Source organism: Andrographis paniculata, unplaced genomic scaffold (assembly GCF_009805555.1).
Source record: "Andrographis paniculata isolate CXL003 unplaced genomic scaffold, ASM980555v1 Contig17END, whole genome shotgun sequence".
NCBI lineage: Eukaryota > Viridiplantae > Streptophyta > Magnoliopsida > Lamiales > Acanthaceae > Andrographis > Andrographis paniculata.
In genome coordinates this window covers 790,995-810,657 of record NW_026137457.1, presented here as the reverse complement: position 1 = coordinate 810,657, position 19,663 = coordinate 790,995, and the positions used below count along the sequence as shown (strand labels likewise).

Genomic DNA, 19,663 nt, shown 5'->3' with positions numbered 1-19,663 from the left:
ATTGATAACGAAGGTATAAACTTTGTCATAAGGATTTTAATGCATTTGATTTAATTATAGGTAATAATAGGGTAGGAAAATATTGAAATCTCCTCAATTAATTTGTAGATTTTTTGAAAAATGATTATTAAAAAAAACACCTATATTGTTCTAAGACGACAAATAATTTGAATTGAATAAGTAATTATTAACTAATTATCCTAAGACAATAATTAAATAGCTAATGTACATAGGGTAAGATCCAATTCTAAAGCATAATTAATAGGTGTTAAAATTATTTGCGTGTTGTTCTTTTCCAACTGAATGAATCATATTTTATTCATTCATTAATTAAAAAATTTCGATTCAAAAGTGATTAAGATTGATAACAATAATGTAATTTTGTTTTTCATATATACATACAAATATTTAATATATTATCGAATGATATAAAACAATTATTGAATAATGGATTGTCATGTCACAAAATGAAATAAATACACTACAGCTTGAAATTAGATCCAAATGTATTAACTTTATACATAAATAATTAAATTCAATTCCAATAAAATGATTTCACTGATAATACTAATAATAATAAATAATGCAAGGGATACTTTGGCCACCCACAAAATCTTTTGTACCTAATAAATAATAATGTTTCTTTGTGGGGGGCTTTTTAATTGCTTCATTAAAACAACACACCTATAAAATCCTTACAAAATCTCATTATTTTTTTCACGTGGCTTAAAAAATAAATTTTATTCAACATACAATATATATATATATATATATCACCTATTTTTAATTTATTGCGTTTTTTTAATGCTTATTTTAATAAATTAAATTTGTTATTTGAATTTTATTTCTAAATTAAGATCCACTTCCATGGTTCAATTTTAAGCCCATCTTTTTGGACCAATTATAATTTTGGGCCCAATAAGCCCAAAAATTATAGCCCAATTTAAAAGGTGTATAAAACCGTTGACGACAGTTATCGAGTTCAGAGAAAATGAATTCGAAGCTTGTGTTGACTGCAGTGGCGCTTCCACTGCTCGCCGTGGTGGTGGCGCTCGCCACCACCGGCGTATTTACTCCGCCGCAGGTGCGAGGTTCGCTCGACATTCTCCCTCAGGCTGAGAGGATCCATCTCACTGAAGCTGTGGGACCGGAGAGCCTGGTGTTTGATCCCAGCGGGGGAGGGCCGTACACTGGAGTTGCTGATGGTCGAATTCTCAAATTGAGCGGCGGAGATTGGGTGGAATTCGCCGTCACTTCCCGACGAAGGTACCAATTTTACTTCCACCACAGTCGCACAGCTTGATTTTACATTTTACTACTTTCCGCTTGTTCTTAGGGTTCGGACTTGCTAATTTATTTGAATCGATACTCAATCTATAGATATTAGTAGTATATACTGCTAGTGCCTAGTAGAAATTCAACTTGTCGATTTCATTGATAGATTGGAAGCGTTTATTGTTATTTCTGTAATGCAGGGAAGAATGCACTCAACCATTCAATCCAGCAATGGAGCACGTATGCGGAAGGCCACTCGGACTACGGTTTCATCCAAAAACTGGTGATCTTTACATTGCTGATGCGTATCTAGGCCTCCAAGTCGTAGGGCCAGCAGGAGGTCTGGCCACACAGCTAGTAACAGAAGTGGAAGGCCAACCATTGCGCTTCACCAACGACATGGATATCGATGATGACAAAGATGTGATTTACTTCACAGATTCTAGCACACAATTCCACAGAAGGTATTGAATTTGTTTCTTTACTCTCTTTTTTTGGTAGTGTTGAAACAGGCCTCTTGTGTGAATTATGAACAGCAATGTAGTAGAATGTTCAGATATTTCTATATAGAAACAAGCTTTACTAAGCTTTAGATGGCAGTATTTTGAATGGAAATATGATGTTTTTGGCTGTGAAAATTATGGTGCGTTGTGAAGTCCAAAATGGCTGTTCATCCATTTATTGGGCATTAGGCTCATTAGGTTTCACAACAACGATAAATCTTCATTCTATGCTCTCAAAACGATGTATACTAGTTAAAAACTTGGCTTGGCCGCCCCGGGCCTAGCTTTGCCGAACTAGGTTACAAAACTCTCGTCTTTTTTGTGTGTTATCTCGCTTTTCATTACTTTATTACCCATGGGCTTTGCTTGGTTGTGCTTGGGTGTTTTGCTGTATTTAGGGAATAAAAAAAAAAAAAAAATTGAATTGAAATTTGTTTGATGTGGTGGGCAAAGGCTTAGAACCCTTTCGACCTGGGCGAGACATTAGAGTGATGAGCCTGTTCACACTTATTCGCACTTATAACTGTATTTCCCCGGAGGTTCCCGAATACACTGGCCCGGAAGGTTTAAGTAGATATTGGTGTGATTTTTCAAACAATAATAATGATATTACGTGAAAGTTGTATATAATATATAAAATGAAAAGCAAATATGCGATAGTGATGGTTTTTAGATGGAAAAAAATAAGTTACCATAGATATCAACCACTTGATCTTCACTCCTGTATAACCAATTAAATGACACCATCATTAGGTATATTTCACGAGGGATGATACCCGGCATCTTCCACAAAAGACTGAATTTTTAAATGGTTTAATTGCTGAAGCATTATCACAATATATAGTTGTGAGCTTCTTTTTGGCTGACAGTGAAGTGTTCCAAGTAATCTGCTTTACCATAATAGCTTGAGATGAGGATTAACCTGCAACAATAACCTACAACCTGCTGTTTGTTGGATGGCCAAGAAAGTGAGAAACAGTTAGTGAACTCATCAAATAAACAAGTGAATTTTAAGATTTCACATAAACAGTAGTGTTTCCTTGATTGCACATACACTTTAAGATTGAATAACGATATTTCTTTATATATATATTTTAATTGAAGAGTGACCTTCTTTTCCCCCAACTTATTTTAAATTGTAATTCCTTAAATTGTAACAACAATAGATTGATTGATTCTACAATGTCAAGAATTTCTGAACAGTTCTCTTGATTCTTCATGTTTTCCATTGAAGGGAATTCATTCCTTCGATCTTAACATCCGAAAAGACAGGAAAGCTGATGAAATACGGCATCTCCAGCAAACAAGTGACAGTTTTACTACGCGGGCTTGCTTTCGCCAACGGTGTAGCCCTGAGCAAAGATCGTTCTTTTGTCTTAGTAGTCGAAACCACGACACGCAGAGTGCTGCGGTATTGGCTCGAAGGCTCCAATGCCGGGCAGCACGAAGTTTTCGCCGAGCTGCCAGGCTTTCCAGACAATGTTAGAAGAAATCCCAAAGGTGAATTTTGGGTGGCTCTGCACTCAAAGACAGGACTCTTTTCTAAATACGCTACTTCTTGGTCATGGCTCGGACACTCCATGTTAAAGCTGCCTCTCAGCTTCCCACAACTACATTATCTGTTGGTGGGAGGTAAGCCTCACGCGACAGCAGTAAAGCTGAGCGAAAAGGGGGAAATCTTGCTGGTTCTAGAAGATGTGGATGGTAAAACTTTGAGGTTCATCAGTGAAATTGAGGAGAGGGATGATGGGACTCTGTGGATTGCTTCTGTCTTGATGCCTTATATTGGGATTTACAAATTGTGACAAATCCAGGTAACTTTTTCAGCCCTTTTTATATTTATTTTTTTACCCATCAGTTAGGTTTGTGAATAAAATTTACATGCACGTCTTGCATCACCACATCCTTCCCTGACCTTGCTTGAGTTGTTATTATATATGATCATAGATTATCTCATAAATTTATACACTATCGTAGGAAACTTTTTGATAGGTCAATCTATGCATAAATTAATCTAGAACAAGTGTGGGTGTGTTTTTTTTTTTTTTTTTTAAGTCAGAATTGAATTTGGAGGTTTTAGTTTTTTACTTAAATAATATTTGATGTGATGTTTTGAAAGAAGAGTGTAATTTTTAGTAAAGTAGAGTCAAAAAAGAAAAAAATTGTGTAGAGTATGAAAAGAAACACACCCGGGATTTGTTGTTGAATTCTGGAAAACCATGTGTTGTGGTTCTTCAACACAAATCTTTCAAATTTTCTTATATGAACTTAAAAAAATATATTTTTTCATTTTCCAAAATATCCCATCAAATAATATTTTAATACAAACTGTACACTAAATTTTCTCAAATCAAACCCCAAAAACATGTGTTTTTAAATTTGTGGAGTTTTTGTGCTTTGTTACTGGGAACTATAAAAGTATTGTTTTTTTTTTTTTCTAGATGTTTTATCAAAGAAAATAAGTAGCATATTAAGTAAGAACTGTCCTTTTTGGAACGGTGTAGTTATACACAAACAGACCCCATGGTTTTGCTATTTGGCTTTGTTTGCATTATGTATTTACGCAGTAGCTTGATATATAAAAAGAAATTCGAGAAACAATATAATATTTGTATTAAAAATTGTTAAGATTATATGGTAAAGAAATTACTAAAGTAAATTAGAGATTGAAAGTGTCTTTAGTCTAAGACAATTTTAGGATGAATTGTTTTAGGAAAGTAGTACCCTAAAAGGAGTGTGTATGTGTATTGAGTATGAGTTGCTTTCCTTGGGGGGTAGGTAGCTGTCTAAGGTGCATTAAAATGATTGTATTCTATTCATCATTCATGTATGGAGGAGATTTACGATAGATAGCATAATAGTAATAATGCTCCAAAATTGTTTGCTCTCAGACTGACTGGTTTAATCAACATATGATATGATCTCATTGATATGTGTGGTGGTATTTATGAGGAATGAAAAACAGTTGGATCACAGAGCCTGTCTGTCTATCTGTGCACTGTAATTAATTAATTAATTAATTGATTTGAAGAGTCAGTCTTGAAGTAAGGGGTTTGGATTAGCATTTAGCAGATGAAGTGGAATTTGAAGAAGCAAAACAAGTGGCATGTTTGATCCATGCAAGAACAAGGACAAGGGGACATCTGTCTTATTCCTTTCAGGTCAGCTCTGTGGGTTTTCTTGAAATGTGCACTACCCACCCACCCTATTATTATCTATCTATCTGCATGGTTGGATATATGTGCCTGTTATTAGTGGACATTCCCCATTTCTTGTTTGAATTATTATAATGGACTTGGTTTGGTTTATTTATGTAGGGATTGTATAACTGTGTTTCTAATTATTGGATTTGTTTGATTATATTTTGGGTGTAGTATGAATGGTGTTTGTCATATTGTTTTAACAACATTCATGAAATACATTGGGTTTTGTAGGTGATGTATTTTATATAAAAAATTATATATTTTTTTTATATAATATGTTAAACGAAAAAAAAAAATGTTGGATATAACAAAATTTGATTTGATTCCTTGAGTATCCTTTTATTTATTTATTATGCAATTTTTGTAAAACTATTTATATTTAGTTTTAATGTATGAATGAGGGAGTTGACTTTTGCATATCTGAAAATTCGCAATCCTAACCATTGTGACTTTCAATGTTTGGTTTTGTAACAAGTTCGATTGTTTTAACATGTCTATATTCATATATGATGTGTTTGTTTTGGAATACTAATTATATTTTAAATTAGAACCATTTTTATTAATAGAAAATAGCTTGGGAAATTGATATCGTATATACTATGTCAAATTATATATATATATATATTAAATGTCTATTTTATATTGAAAGAAATATTGAATGTAATATTTTAAATGTCTATATGTTTTTTTAATATAAAATATCATAAAAAATAATTGTATAAACACTTTTTTCGAAAAAATATATATATATATATACGATTTTAATATATATTTTATTTTTTACAAAAATTAATATTAAAAATAAAATACTATTTTAAAATTATCAATACAATTATCTATATTCACATTTTAAAAAAAAATCAAATTAAATTAAAACACTGACCAAATAAGTCCAAATACAAATCATATAAACTAAGGACACCGTATATTAATTTGACCGTTTCATTAATAGAGTAAAATTCAAGATAATATACTTCATGTGAAATGTACTTCATTATTACATGTGTACAAATAGATTATTCTAAAATGACTAATGCATGTATATATAATGGGTTTGCTTTCATTTTTATCATTATTCCCAATATATATTGTTAATAATATTTTAACCACAATAAAAATAGATATTTTGTATTTTTTAATAACTAATTATAAAAATCTCAAAAAAAAAATCATAAACACTCTAGTTCGATTCGATAGACAAAATAAATAAATAAAGTGACATTTATTAAAATTAAATCAATATATATAGATCAAATCAAATAGTAGTAGTATTATTTTCTCTCACTTTTTAAATTTCAAAATTTTATATAAACGGATCTAATAAATAAACGTGTTCATTTTTATTTACACTAACGATTTAGCTTTAATTTTTCATTTTGGTCAAATCAACACACACGGCATATAAAAAAATATATAATTAGTCCAAATATTTGTATGATTAATGGATAGGCACCGTTTGCCAAATATTAATCAAGCAATGCCAAATTTTATTTAATTATTATATGCATATATATATATATTAAAAATGTAATGTTCAAATAAAAATATTTTATAGATTAATTTTGTAAATTTTGAGCTTAATCATAGATACACATAGTATAATTCATTAATATTTAGTTTCGATCCAAAATACCTATTTGGATTTCTATAATAAATTAAAAAATAATATTAATATTTTATTGATTAATAAAAATATATAATATGATTTTGATATTTTATTATTTGTCTTTTGTATATAAATTAATTATATATAATAATATATTTGCAATTTATTGAAATTTTACATTAAAGATATTTTTTTTATTATTTATATTATAAGAAGTAATTTACTTTTACTAAAAATTATATTGACTTATAAACCAAATATATAGCTAGTATACTTACTCCTCCATAAAAAATATATATATATATATCGTTCTAAAAATTATTATTGATATAAGATTAGTTTGGTTTGATTTAAAATAAATATTTATGTAAATAATACTTTAATATTTTCAGTATATTCACTCAATATGTTTTTAATAAAATAAACTTTCGAAAATATTAAATTACAAATATATATACATAATACAATATATATATTAATTTATTAAAAAATTAAATTTAATAATTCAATATAAAATATTATTTTTTATATTATCAATACAATACAATTTTCTATATCACACATAAATCAAAATTAATTAATCTAAAAATATCAAATGAATAGTATATTTATATTTTATAACAAAAATAATGCATTTTCATTTAAACTGATTGAAAAAAAAAACCAATAATATCAAAACTTCATACAATATAAATATAATAATCATATATATATAGGGTTGGCAAGCACAGTGCAACAATTCAGATACTCCACAATTTCCTTCCAAATCCGCCATGAAATCGGCGTTTCCATTCCCGCTTTCCGCCATTATCTCCGGCCATCTCCTCCGCGGCGCCGCCGCAACTCCTCTCATCTCCGCCGCATGCGGAGTCGTGTTCCTCGCCGTCGCCGCTTTCACCGCTCCCGATGATCGTCGGCCGCCGGTTTCTAATAGGAACGATACCCTAATTGAATTTCACCGGCCGGAATTAATTCCCCTCCCCGGCGGCGCCGTCGGTCCGGAGAGCTTCGCCTTCGACGCCGCCGGCGGTGGACCCTACACCGGAGTCTCCGACGGCCGGATTCTCCGGTGGCTCTCCAACGAAAGCCGCTGGTCCGATTTCGCAGTCACCTCCCCACACAGGTAATCGAATTTTTTTTTTAATTTCCATTTCAGAATTATTATTATTTTATTTTTTAAAAAAATAAAATTGATAAACGATAGAAGCATGAATAAACTAGGACAGTTCGGTGTGATTCTTCTTCTTAGTTCTTACCTACCAATCTTCTTTACAAATATTCACACACACACGTGTGTGTATGTGTGTGTAGAATTAAGACGGCATAAGGAAAGTGCAGAGACCAGCAGCAAATTCAAACTCTGTTTGTTTGTGTTTTTTTTTTTTTTTTTTTTTTCAGTTTTTTGTATTTTTCCATATAATTTTCGCAATTATACCAATTTAAAACCTTTTATATATTTTTTTAAAATATACTCCTCTCACTCTTAACATATTATTTTTTCAATTCGTCCTTCTCAATTTTTTTTAAGTAATTGAACTATCTATTTAATATTGAAAATATATTTACAATATATAATATATTATACATGTATTAATATTTTTATATTACAAAATATTATTAATCCAACAGGGGTATTTTTTTTTTTTATGTACTACATAAATATATAAAATTAATTAGTAAAAATTATACTTGAATTGATGAAAATTAAATCAAAGGTGTGGTCTCATGTATTTTGTAGATTTATTTATTTATTTATTTCATGATTTTATGTTACTCTGACGATAATTAAAAATTGAATTGAAAAAAATATAATAGGGAATATCCTCAGATACTACAATATTCAAGTATTTTATGTTTTTAAATGTATTTATTATGAAACGTTACTGTAATAACATACACATTTTTTTATTTAAATATGACATTAAATTTTTACTTTATTAAAAAAATTAAAATACATATATGGAGTATATACCAAATTAACAAACTTCTGTAAGGCATTGAATTTGTTGCCGTTGGTATCTATTACTTTCACGCGGTAAATTTATTTACTTATTTACTGAGCCTGGTAAATTATAGAAGTAGTTATTCACTGACGTAGAAAATCTATCTACAGTCAATTTTAACATATAGTTAATTGATTATGATTAAATATATCGAATTATATCAAATATTTTATTTTCAAAAAATATTTCAAAATTGCTTAAATTTTCAATTCAATCCACAAATTGAATCGGAATTTTAAAATTTGTAATAATATGGAATCAATGAACAATTAATTAAATTAAATCAGCTGCCCAAGAGGTCAGATGGTATAATTAATTATAAATTAATTAATTTTTATATATAGGTGTGTGAGGATTTGCCTAACCTTATGCATTTTTATTAATTGGTATTTATAATAGCCATTATTCAATATAAAGATTATTGTATTAAATGTGCATATTTTATTTTAAACATTATCTAAAATATTACATAAATATAATGTGTTTTTTTTTTTTTTTTTGAAGTGATAATTTTCTTTTTTTCCGTGAAATATAGAAAAATGGAAAAATAATATAAATAATTAATAAGTATTACTATAATATATTAATTTTTTAAAAATATATATATATATTTGAATAATAATTTAATTATTGCATGTTATATTTAAAAAATAAATAAACTCTTTATCTGGTTAATTAACTGTTGGTGTAATAATTGATTTGGATGACCTGGAAATCACTAATAATTGATTAATTAGTAGGGTATAATTTTGATGATGACGTGTCTATTTGGACCAATCAGAGAACACCACGCTACGTATGTACGGACAAACTGATTATGATCTCTATATATATCATCTCATATATTTTTTTTTTAGATAAATAATTTATTAATTAGATGTTTGATTCACTATATATATAATAATAGTAAATATTATTATATTATTTATGTTGATGCTAGAAGCTTACAAAAATATTAAAAACAAGTCAATTCATGCATGTATTAATGATATACTTATGTCTCTATTATTTTAATTTTTGTTTATATCGATGGATACGATGGAAAACGATATATAACTCTATGTAGTAAATTAAAAATGATAATTAATTAATGAGTTTATTAAAAGGGCACGTCGACAAGCAAATTTAAAGCTATGTTTTATTATTATTATTATTATTATTATTATTATTATTATTATTATTATTTATTTATTTATTTTATATATATATAATATTGTATTTTAGAAAAAACCACATTAAACTAAAAAAAATCAAAATTTGAATAGATGTTGAGGTTGAGAATAATAAAAGTTCTAATGTCAATAATTATTGGATTCAATACAAATAGATTGGTATAATATTTTTACATTTTGGTAAAAAAAAATAATAATAATAATTTGATTTTTAGGGGGAAAAAAAGTTAATAGTGGATAGTTAAGTATTAGATTCGGCTAAAAATATATCCATAGGGTACTAGACAAAAGCGACTGTGAATCATCACGTCATTAAAGAAAAAAAAAAATATATATATATATATATATATTAAATTAAGGTGTGTTAATATCCATATTTGCAAAAATAAATTTGTGGCAGAGAAGAGAAATACAAATGTAGCCACTAATTTTTATTTGTCTACCATAGGCCCTCTTTCAAACAAACAATTCATCATTATTTAATTATTTAATATTGTTTTTTTGTTTATATTTGTGTATGTATTTATTTCACCGAAAGAAGTTTTGGTTTTATTAGTAAGCCCTCTTTATTTTTTTTATCATCTAGCTAAAGTTCACTTTATAATAATAATAATAATAAATTTATTTTTTTATTTAATTTTTGAATTATATACAGGGAGGGATGTGTAGGGCCATACGACCACTCCCGATGGGAGCATAAGTGTGGCAGACCATTGGGCCTAAAGTTCGACCCAAATACGGGTAACATGTACATTGCCGATGCATATATGGGCCTTCTAGTAGTAGGCCCAAATGGTGGGCAGGCCCAAAAAGTGGCCCATGAAGAGGGCGGAGTTCCTTTTGGGCTTACGAATTCTTTGGACATCGATCATGACAATGGAGTCGTGTATTTTACCGACAGCAGCTCAAGGTTTCCGAGGAGGTAATACATACCTTTAATAGTTCATTTATTACATGCAAATATGGAGCATATAACAAAAAATAAATATGTACACAACAACGAATATATATATATATATATATATAAAGTAATGAAGATGGAAAGGGAAAGTTGATAAGGTTGAAAGAGTCAGACATAAGCAATAAATAAATATATATTAAAAATAAATAAATAGATACAGGATATATGTATGTATATTTGTTTTGTTTTGTGGCCCATGTTTTTTGGTTGCTACAGTATTTGCGTCACTGCTCGGTAACCTTAGCTTTATCTTTAAAATAGTCCATAGCCTGTGAAATTGTTGTTAGAATTTCTATGTATAGATAGTATAGAAACACATATCTATATTTAGGCTTTTTAATATACTTTATTTTCTGAGAAAGATGTCATGTTTAGATATATTTTAAAAATATTTAATGTTTTCTTTTATTATTGATTTGAAGATAATAAAAAGTTAAACAAAAATAAATGTTTGATGAGTGATAAATATATATTGAATATGAATTTTTTAATAGAAAAAACATTTTTCTATATAATATTTTTAATAAAAAAATACATTTTATATCTAATGTACTTTTTTAGAGAAAGACTACTTATCAATTTATAATTAATTTATATTTATGACTAATGTGATAAAATGTTAAAAACATAAGTAGACATAGTTAATTTGGATGCAAAGTTGAATTGTTGATGTTACTATGTGGTTTTTCCATTAGCTCCATAGATATTTGTTAACTCTTGGCATAGTGTTTAATAAATATTATATTTTAATGGTAACGGGAGTATTTTTGTATCTAAATACTATTTTGTTTTTTTTTTATTTAAATTTTATTAATGTAAAAAAGTATTAGTTTAAATGTATTTGTAATGTCCAATCAATGTTTTTTTTAAAATTTTTTGGTCATATAAATTTGAAGCATTTATTATTTTGATTGCAACATTTCACAATCTTTTTGTATGAAATTTTGAATGATTGTCTTAATTTCAATTCTCGATTTCATATTTGTAGGAATTTTGTTTCCGTAATTATAAGCGGAGACAATTCCGGAAGACTCATGAAGTTTGATATCAGAACCAAGAAAACGACTCTTCTTCTAGATAATCTTAAGTTTCCAAATGGCATCTCATTGAGCAAGAATCGCGACTTCCTCCTATTCGTCGAGACAACAACTTGCAAATTATACAAGTTGTGGCTCAAATCACACAAGAAAGGAAATGTCGAATTGATGTCAGAATTCCACGGATTTCCAGACAACATAAAAAGAAACGAAAATGGTGAGTTTTGGGTCGGAATAAATTCAAGAAGAGGGGTATTTTTGAAATGGTTCATTTCAAATACGTGGATCGGGAACACTTTGGTTAGGACATTCCCGGTTGATGTTACTAAGGTACATTCGTATTTGGCATATTTTATTAGCGCCGGAGGAATGGGATTCAAGTTGGACAAAGATGGGAATATAGTTAAAGTGTTGGACTCGAGCACAGGAAAAAGATGGAAGTTCGTGAGCGAAGTCGATGAACAACATGGGAATTTATGGGTAGGATCTGTAGTAAGACATTTTCTTGTTAAAGATAAAATTTCGACGTAATAAAATTATTAGATATTTTAACTTTCATATGTCGAAGAATGATCGCTTCATTTAAATACTCGAATTTTTAGAAAAACATATCATTAATATATTACGAAAATCGCTAGAGAGATAATTAATGATGCCTATGGTGTTTATTCTTCATTTTGTAGTAAGTTTTTCAATGTAGTAAATGTTTAATATCTTTGTCGATTTTTTTTTTATTATTTTATATATGACTCTGAAAATGATTATTGTACCTAAAAATTTAAATATCAATTTATTTATCTGCGAAAATAAATCTATAGTTAAAAAAATAAAACAAAATATATAGTATACATTTATCAAAGAATTCTGAAAATCCTCATCGTATTTTATTTTTATTTTTATGCAGATATTTTTTTCTCACTTTGCACCCTTAGTTATCTCAAAGAAAAAAATTGCGTAACTGACACTCGAATATCAATAAATTTCAAAATGGCCCCACCCCTTTTATTGGTGGTTTGCATCCTCTTACATTACATGGACATAATCAATTTCGAAATAAATTTAGATTGTGTTTGTCTGGCAATTTTTCAATACATATACACATATATTTTTGTTCTAATTTATCTTCTCAAAATTATCAAATTAAATTCTTATTTGTTATTTTTATATTAATTTAAAAGTAATTTTATATTCAAAATATATATTATATCAATAACTATTTATATCATATCAAAACATTTTTTTTTTTTCAAATTAAAAGAAAATTTGGATTCAAAACTCAAACTTTAAACCTTCAGCACACACCCTTAGATTTCACTAAGATAAAACTTGTTGAAAATTTTCAAGTTTTAGTTCTCTATTGAAATTAGTCAAAAATTGAATATATAATGTTAATTTATTATTATTATTATTATTATTATTTTTTTATTTTTTTTTTGAGAGGAAAAATATATTGAAAGTGGTTTTAAAAATATATATTGTAGATAAATAATGCTAAAAGTTGAAAAAATATTTATATAAATAGAGCTTAGATAGTCATCATTACTAATCGATACGATAGTGTGACTCTTTAATCGTCAAGAATTTGAATTAATAGGATTGAGGGTCCTCAAGCAATATTTCCCACAAAAATAAAATAAAATAAAAAATAAAAATCGACGAAAACAATTATTTGACTTGGAATTAGTCGTCATTTTCATACATTATTTTGTTTGACATACGCATGTACATATTTGTGGTATAAATTTATTTGAAATGTGTATAGGACCACAACAATATTTCTTTTACGTGCCATTTTTTCTATGGACTCTTTTTTATTGCTATCTACTTTCATTGAAATGACTTTGTTAAGGCTTTTATTTTAATTATTTTTATTTTTATTTTTCCATAAAATGAGTGACCAAAAATGAATGTAGGGATATATATAGAAGCAAGATTTTTACTTACAAGGCAATGACTTTAATAAGGTATTGGGTGAATTATTTGATTATTGATAGACCTCAATTTCAATTAGATACATTAGAAATTAATAAAAAAACATAAAATAAAAGAAAATGATAAATTGTATTATACTTTTGGCTTTATTTTACACTATTTAATTTATATTGCATTTTTTGAAATATTTTTATAATATGATGATATTTTTTCTTTTTAATTGAATTGTTATCATGATTGTAAAATAAATGGTTCGGTGTTTAAATTTGATTTATTTTTTTTTAAAAAAATAATAATAAGTTTATATATATGTTAAAAATATATCAAGACTCGTTTACTTTGTGGTTTTTTTTTTTTTTTTTATGTTAATATGAAGAAGTATCGATTTTTTTATAAATCAATAAATTGTATACTCTATATCATACGATATAGTATTAATATGTATATATTGTATATTTGAGAAACTATATCACCCAAAAACACTAAATCAACAAAATCGATCATACTATTTTTTTTTTTATAAATTGTAAAATATTAATCGCACTTTAAAAAAAATCCAAAAAAATTGCTTCCATTAACTATTTTTAAACATTCAAGATTTAAAATGAAAAAATTAAATTAAATCAAATCAAATTCCTAAATAACACGGTATTTATCTTTGGATATGTTTGATTTTGATCTTTGAACAAAATAGATTTTCGTAAAAAAAATATCACATTTTCAAAAAAAAAATAATTTAATATATATTTATTATTTTTATATTACCTACAAAATTATTTATACTTTACATGAAAACTATCTACTCAAATTATTTTATAAAACAAACACACAAACAAATCCAAACTAACACAATTTTAAACAAAATATACAGTTTAAATGGTTTTATGTAAAGTATAAATACTACTACTATTCAACAAATTACACCGTTTAAACAGTTCTAAACAATTTTATCTATTTATAATTTTATTATATATTCGTATTTTAATAAAGAATAATTAATTTATCAATTTTTTTCTATTTATCTTATTATTTTTTATCAATAATTTAATAGAACTTGTTTGTTTAGTATTTTAATTTTTTGAATTTTTTTAATGTAAAATATATAAAATTGTGTCGTTGATAATATAAAAAATAATATTTTATATTGAATATTTATTTTTATAAAATAATAATATATATATATGGAATCAGTATTATGAAAAAAGTTGGGTAAACAAACACATAATTTCTTTTATAATATTTTATTTTATTTTTTACATACTTTATTTTAATATTAAAAGATCATCATTTATTAATTTTTGTATTCAATCAAATCCACATAATTTTATCAAATGAAAAAGTATATACTCCGTACTAAACATATATTATGCTAAAATGTATGTACTACATCACATATTATCAGTTTGCTTGGCGGATTAAATTTTCAATTCCCTATTCATTCTATTTATTTCTCTAAAAAAATTAAATCAAATATTTATTTTTTATTTTTTATATTATACTAAAAATTAATTTTACATTCAAAACATCACATCAACACATATTTATAATACGTCATACAACTATTCAAATTCAAATTTTTTACTATTCAAATCCCAACTCAAAATTCAAATCCCAAACAATCACACCCTAAATCTACTATAAAATAAAAAAATAATAAACTTCAATAGTATTATAAATGATTATTAATATATATATTTATTTATATACTTAGGGTTTATAATAAGTAGTAAAAAACATACTGGTCCGGAAAGAATGATACGGTGGTGTAGAAATAAACATGTGACTATGAAAATTATAGCTTCAAATCTCGACATTTTTGGGTATTATTTTATAAAAGAAATATATTGAATCAAATAAAAAGAATGTATCTTTTTAAGGTTTGATTTTTATTTTTGGCTTGAACGGTAGTTTGTTCATTTTTAAAAATATATATTTTTATAATTTTTTTTAATTATGTATGTGTACTATAATACAAGAAATTAAAATCAAATTTAAAAAAAAACCGTGCAAATTTTAAATTTGACACTTTGGATGCTTTGAACGTCACCAACACGTGGCATAAGATAAATGGTTGGTTGCACCATATTAACATGGACTCGCCGGTATTGTACTTCAATTTGACGACATTAATAATTGAATGAATGATTGACGTCAACCTTTCCATTATATGAGCAAATAGCAATGAAATAATTACTTTATATAATTGATAATATTTATAATTTTTTATAAAATTAATACATATGGTTAAAAATTAAAATATGTATTTAAATATTTTAAAAATTATATTATAAAAAAAAATATCCGTAATATCAATATTATTTTTTACAGAATAAAATATTTTATAATATAAATAAATTAAAAAGATATATTTATATATAATTAATATAAAGTAATTTTATAAAAAAATAAAATTTTAAATATAAATAAAAATATATATTTTCTAACAGATATATAAATAAATGAATTTTGAATTAGTTTTATAAATGTCATTATAAACCTTGAATAATTTTTACATTTATTTTATTTTAATTCAAAATTTATATTGACTAATTTTATAAAAACAATATTGTGTGAATATAATTTATTTTTGTCATTAGCAAAAAAATACATAAATTTTTATACTTTCTACTATAAAATAAAATAAAATACAACAACGATTATTATTATTTTTTATTAAAATTCCTATACAAATATTGAGCATACAATTAAATGAAGAGTTGTATTATGTAAAATATATGATTATTAAAATCCGAACTCAAATATTCAAATAATATATTAATTATTTTCTTAATTTACATTTATCATATAAATACAGTTAATAATAATACTAATAATATAATTAACAAAATCAAACAATCCATTTTCTAAAATTTTAGCGATAAATGTTTGATTTACATAACAATTTTAAACTTTGGGACTGCTTTATAAGGAAAATCAAATAATTCAATATGCAAAATACAAATAAACCCTGTTTGTTTGGTGGGATTGAATTAGATTTTTACTGTTCATTCTATTTTTTTTCCCAAAAAATATCAAATCAAACACCTATTTTTTATTTTTTATATTATACTAAAAATCAATTTTACATTCAAAACATCACATCAACACCTATTTATATCACATCATACAACTATTCAAATTCAAAACTTTTACTATTCAAACAAACACACCATATCTTTTATTAATAGTAGAAAATATTATTTATAAAATCCTACATAAGTAACAAAATTATATTATTAATTAATTATTTTATCTGGGGTAAAATGGTAATTTCACAACCTGCAACCCCGCAATTCTTCCGCTGCTTCGCCATCTGGTGTGTCTTTCACAGATGGCCACCATATATAAAGCGAGATTCGCCATTGCCACTCTCACACACATCCGCAGGGAAGCGATTCGCGGCAATCCAACAAAGCAGACGTCTCGGCGTGAAATGTAGGAGCTTTTTGCCGGAATTCTAACCGAAAATGGCTTCATTCAGCGTGAGGATCGGAAAGCGCCTCAATCCATCCAATTTGCGGCGTTTTTTGGCGCCGGGCTTGTCTGGATCTCCGTCTTTCTCCACCTCCGCGGCGGTTGCTGCGGAGATGCCTTCGCCGACGCAGGCGGAGGTGTTGAACGGTTCAAGAATGCTCGGATTGGTCAAGGAGTATGAGGATTATCGGAGGAGCTTGTACGGCGGCCTAACGCATAAGGCTTTGCTTGTTGACGCCGTCGGGACTCTGGTTGTTCCTTCCCAGCCTATGGCTCAGGTATTCTGCTCTTCCTGTGATTTTTCTTCCATTCTTTCTGATTTTGGTGATTGTTAGAATTAAGTCTATCGTTTTGGATTTCTTCCGGCGTACTTTTGTTCAGCAGAATTCATGTTCTAGGTCTGGATTCACGATTCATCACCAATTTGCCATTTCTCTGTTACGATTATTCCAGTTTTGCTCTGTAATTTGTGCCTTTTATGAACTTTTGTGCTCGTTTTCTGTCCCTTTCTCTTTCTTCTTTCTTACTGTGTAATTTGGTGCTGAATTGAACTTCTCCAAATTAGGTTATGCATCGGTTACACTTTTCCAACATTCAACCTAAACATTGAGTTAACCATTCCTGTAATTAATCTGCCGTTTGGATCAGTGGTTTGATTCCGTAGATTACCTCTCACCTTGCTAAAAATGTCTTCATCTACAGGCTGCATTTCAGAGCCGTCTTGTTTTTGTTTGCTTTCTCATAGAGGTTTTGTTCAACTTTAAGCTTAACTGCACCAGTCTGTTCTTAAAAATTAATAATATCACTCGCTTTCACGCTATTGTCTTTGTTCCATATGCAATCGTTACATGATGCTGATTTAATGAATATAAATTCGTATGCTTACCAAAATTTGATACTCAATCAGGTCATGGATGATTTATGCAGAGCAGTTTATGCATGCATTTTGAATTGCCCTTTTGGTTGTTGGACTGTTCTTATTTTATGTTTGTTCATACTGTGACATTCCTGGCTATCATTTTAGTTATCCTTTTGTTCTTTTACTTTACTGTAGATCTATCGACAAATCGGTGAAAAGTATGGAGTTCAGTACTCTGAAGGTGAAATATTGAACAGATACAGATGGGCTTACGGCCAGCCTTGGGGTAAATCCCGCCTCAGGTAATATGATGTTCTGTCGAAGAAATAAATGCTATTCGATGAAATAGAGCTTTCTAGATTGTAGTTATGGTTTTCTATATAACAATTTGTGTCTTGCATCCGACATTCATTTATGTTGCTTATTAGGTGATCGATTCTTTCAACGTGCTGTATTTTAACTTTATGTCGATGTTTGGTAATTCAGATACGTGAATGATGGGAGACCGTTTTGGCAGTTCATAGTCAGCGCGTCGACTGGATGCTCAGATTCGCAGTATTTCGAGGAGCTCTACAACTATTATACCACCGAAAAGGTCGACATTCGATGCCACCAATTTACCGTTTTCTAATTTATTATCTGTTTATTCCCACGTGACGTATTTAAATCGCTCGTAACAACAGGCTTGGCATCTCTGCGATCCCGACGCCGAAAAAGTGTTCAAAGCTCTGCGAAAAGCGGGAGTTAAAGTGGCGGTTGTTTCCAACTTCGACACTCGGTTGAGACCGTTGTTGAGAGCATTGAAATGCGACCACTGGTTCGACGCTGTCGCCGTTTCTGCCGAGGCAAGTGAAACGAGTCCCTGTCTAATCCTTACAAACCTAGTTTATCCCAACGTCTTACAAACGAATCTCTGTCCAAAACAGGTCGAGGCTGAGAAGCCTAACCCGACAATATTCTTGAAAGCTTGTGAATTGCTGGGAGTACAACCCGAGGATGCCGTCCACGTCGGGGACGATCGGAGGAACGACGTATGGGGCGCACGAGACGCCGGGTGCGACGCCTGGCTTTGGGGAAGCGACGTCAAGTCGTTTAAGGAGGTAATGAATAATCATAATCACTTTCGATGTAATAATTCGTTACAACCTCGACTGCTGCCTGCGGCGAAACATCTAATTTCAACTTCTTCGGTTTCGGGTTTCAGGTTGCGGAAAGAATCGGTGTTGAGGCATGATAAAAACTTGGGAAAAGGTTGTATGGACGTTTCGTTGTCGTAGCTACTTTTGTATATATATTTTCGAGGCTTTTGTTTGTACTTGTGTAATAGAGAGAGTCGACATTGTAGAGTTAGATGAAGAACGAGGACTAAAACTAGCCGTTGGAGCTCTTTGAGGTTGGTTTGTCGTTGACAGATTTTAGTATGTTGTTGTAAAGTTTTGTTGGTGGATTAATCGGATTCATTTTACTGTTATACCTAAGTGGGCTTAGGTCATATGTTGTTTGGTGATGAAATTGTGTTGTTGATATTTATGTATTTTTACACTCACTACGTTCCATGGATTCTTGTCACACTGTCATTATTGTGCGGTTCCACGTCTTCATGTCATTTATGTTTTTAAAAAATTAAAATTTAAACAT

At 28.4% G+C, this 19,663-nt stretch overlaps 4 protein-coding genes across 8 annotated transcripts in view; 3 read left to right on the top strand and 1 right to left on the bottom strand.

Annotated features, from left to right (window-relative positions):
- Positions 1-19,663, bottom strand: part of LOC127265184 (two-component response regulator ORR9-like) — a 92,044-nt gene that overhangs the window by 4,428 nt on the left and 67,953 nt on the right. The window lies entirely within an intron of this gene.
- Positions 990-5,138, top strand: LOC127265098 (protein STRICTOSIDINE SYNTHASE-LIKE 10-like). 5 transcript variants are annotated; one of them, XM_051294801.1, is made up of 4 exons: positions 990-1,266; positions 1,476-1,739; positions 3,013-3,592; positions 4,851-5,138. In XM_051294801.1, exons 1-3 carry the CDS (start codon positions 992-994, stop codon positions 3,581-3,583), a joined length of 1,110 nt encoding a protein of 369 aa, XP_051150758.1. In that variant the 5' UTR covers positions 990-991; the 3' UTR covers positions 3,584-3,592; positions 4,851-5,138. The 5 variants fall into 5 exon arrangements, with proteins under 5 accessions (XP_051150758.1, XP_051150756.1, XP_051150749.1 ...); XM_051294799.1 differs by having other exon boundaries at positions 4,841-5,138; XM_051294792.1 differs by having other exon boundaries at positions 4,816-5,138.
- On the top strand, positions 7,295-12,318 carry LOC127265092 (protein STRICTOSIDINE SYNTHASE-LIKE 10-like). Its single transcript, XM_051294776.1, has 3 exons — positions 7,295-7,710; positions 10,418-10,684; positions 11,712-12,318. The coding sequence occupies exons 1-3, from the start codon at positions 7,361-7,363 to the stop codon at positions 12,289-12,291; spliced, it is 1,197 nt and encodes a 398-aa protein (XP_051150733.1). The 5' UTR covers positions 7,295-7,360; the 3' UTR covers positions 12,292-12,318.
- Positions 17,056-19,581, top strand: LOC127265175 (uncharacterized). Its single transcript, XM_051294885.1, has 6 exons — positions 17,056-17,444; positions 18,221-18,327; positions 18,512-18,620; positions 18,709-18,870; positions 18,952-19,125; positions 19,230-19,581. Exons 1-6 carry the CDS (start codon positions 17,160-17,162, stop codon positions 19,257-19,259), a joined length of 867 nt encoding a protein of 288 aa, XP_051150842.1. The 5' UTR covers positions 17,056-17,159; the 3' UTR covers positions 19,260-19,581.

Bases quoted from the DNA above. Each gene is read 5' to 3' on its own strand.
- LOC127265175 (XM_051294885.1), top strand. From the start codon at position 17,160: ATGGCTTCATTCAGCGTGAGGATCGGAAAGCGCCTCAATCCATCCAAT. The intron at 17,445-18,220 runs GTATTCTGCTCT...ACTTTACTGTAG, and splicing joins CTTCCCAGCCTATGGCTCAG to ATCTATCGACAAATCGGTGA. The intron at 18,871-18,951 runs GCAAGTGAAACG...TGTCCAAAACAG, and splicing joins CTGTCGCCGTTTCTGCCGAG to GTCGAGGCTGAGAAGCCTAA.
- LOC127265098 (XM_051294801.1), top strand. From the start codon at position 992: ATGAATTCGAAGCTTGTGTTGACTGCAGTGGCGCTTCCACTGCTCGCC. The intron at 1,267-1,475 runs GTACCAATTTTA...TCTGTAATGCAG, and splicing joins GCCGTCACTTCCCGACGAAG to GGAAGAATGCACTCAACCAT. The intron at 1,740-3,012 runs GTATTGAATTTG...TTTCCATTGAAG, and splicing joins AGCACACAATTCCACAGAAG to GGAATTCATTCCTTCGATCT.
- LOC127265092 (XM_051294776.1), top strand. From the start codon at position 7,361: ATGAAATCGGCGTTTCCATTCCCGCTTTCCGCCATTATCTCCGGCCAT. The intron at 7,711-10,417 runs GTAATCGAATTT...AATTATATACAG, and splicing joins GCAGTCACCTCCCCACACAG to GGAGGGATGTGTAGGGCCAT. The intron at 10,685-11,711 runs GTAATACATACC...TCATATTTGTAG, and splicing joins AGCTCAAGGTTTCCGAGGAG to GAATTTTGTTTCCGTAATTA.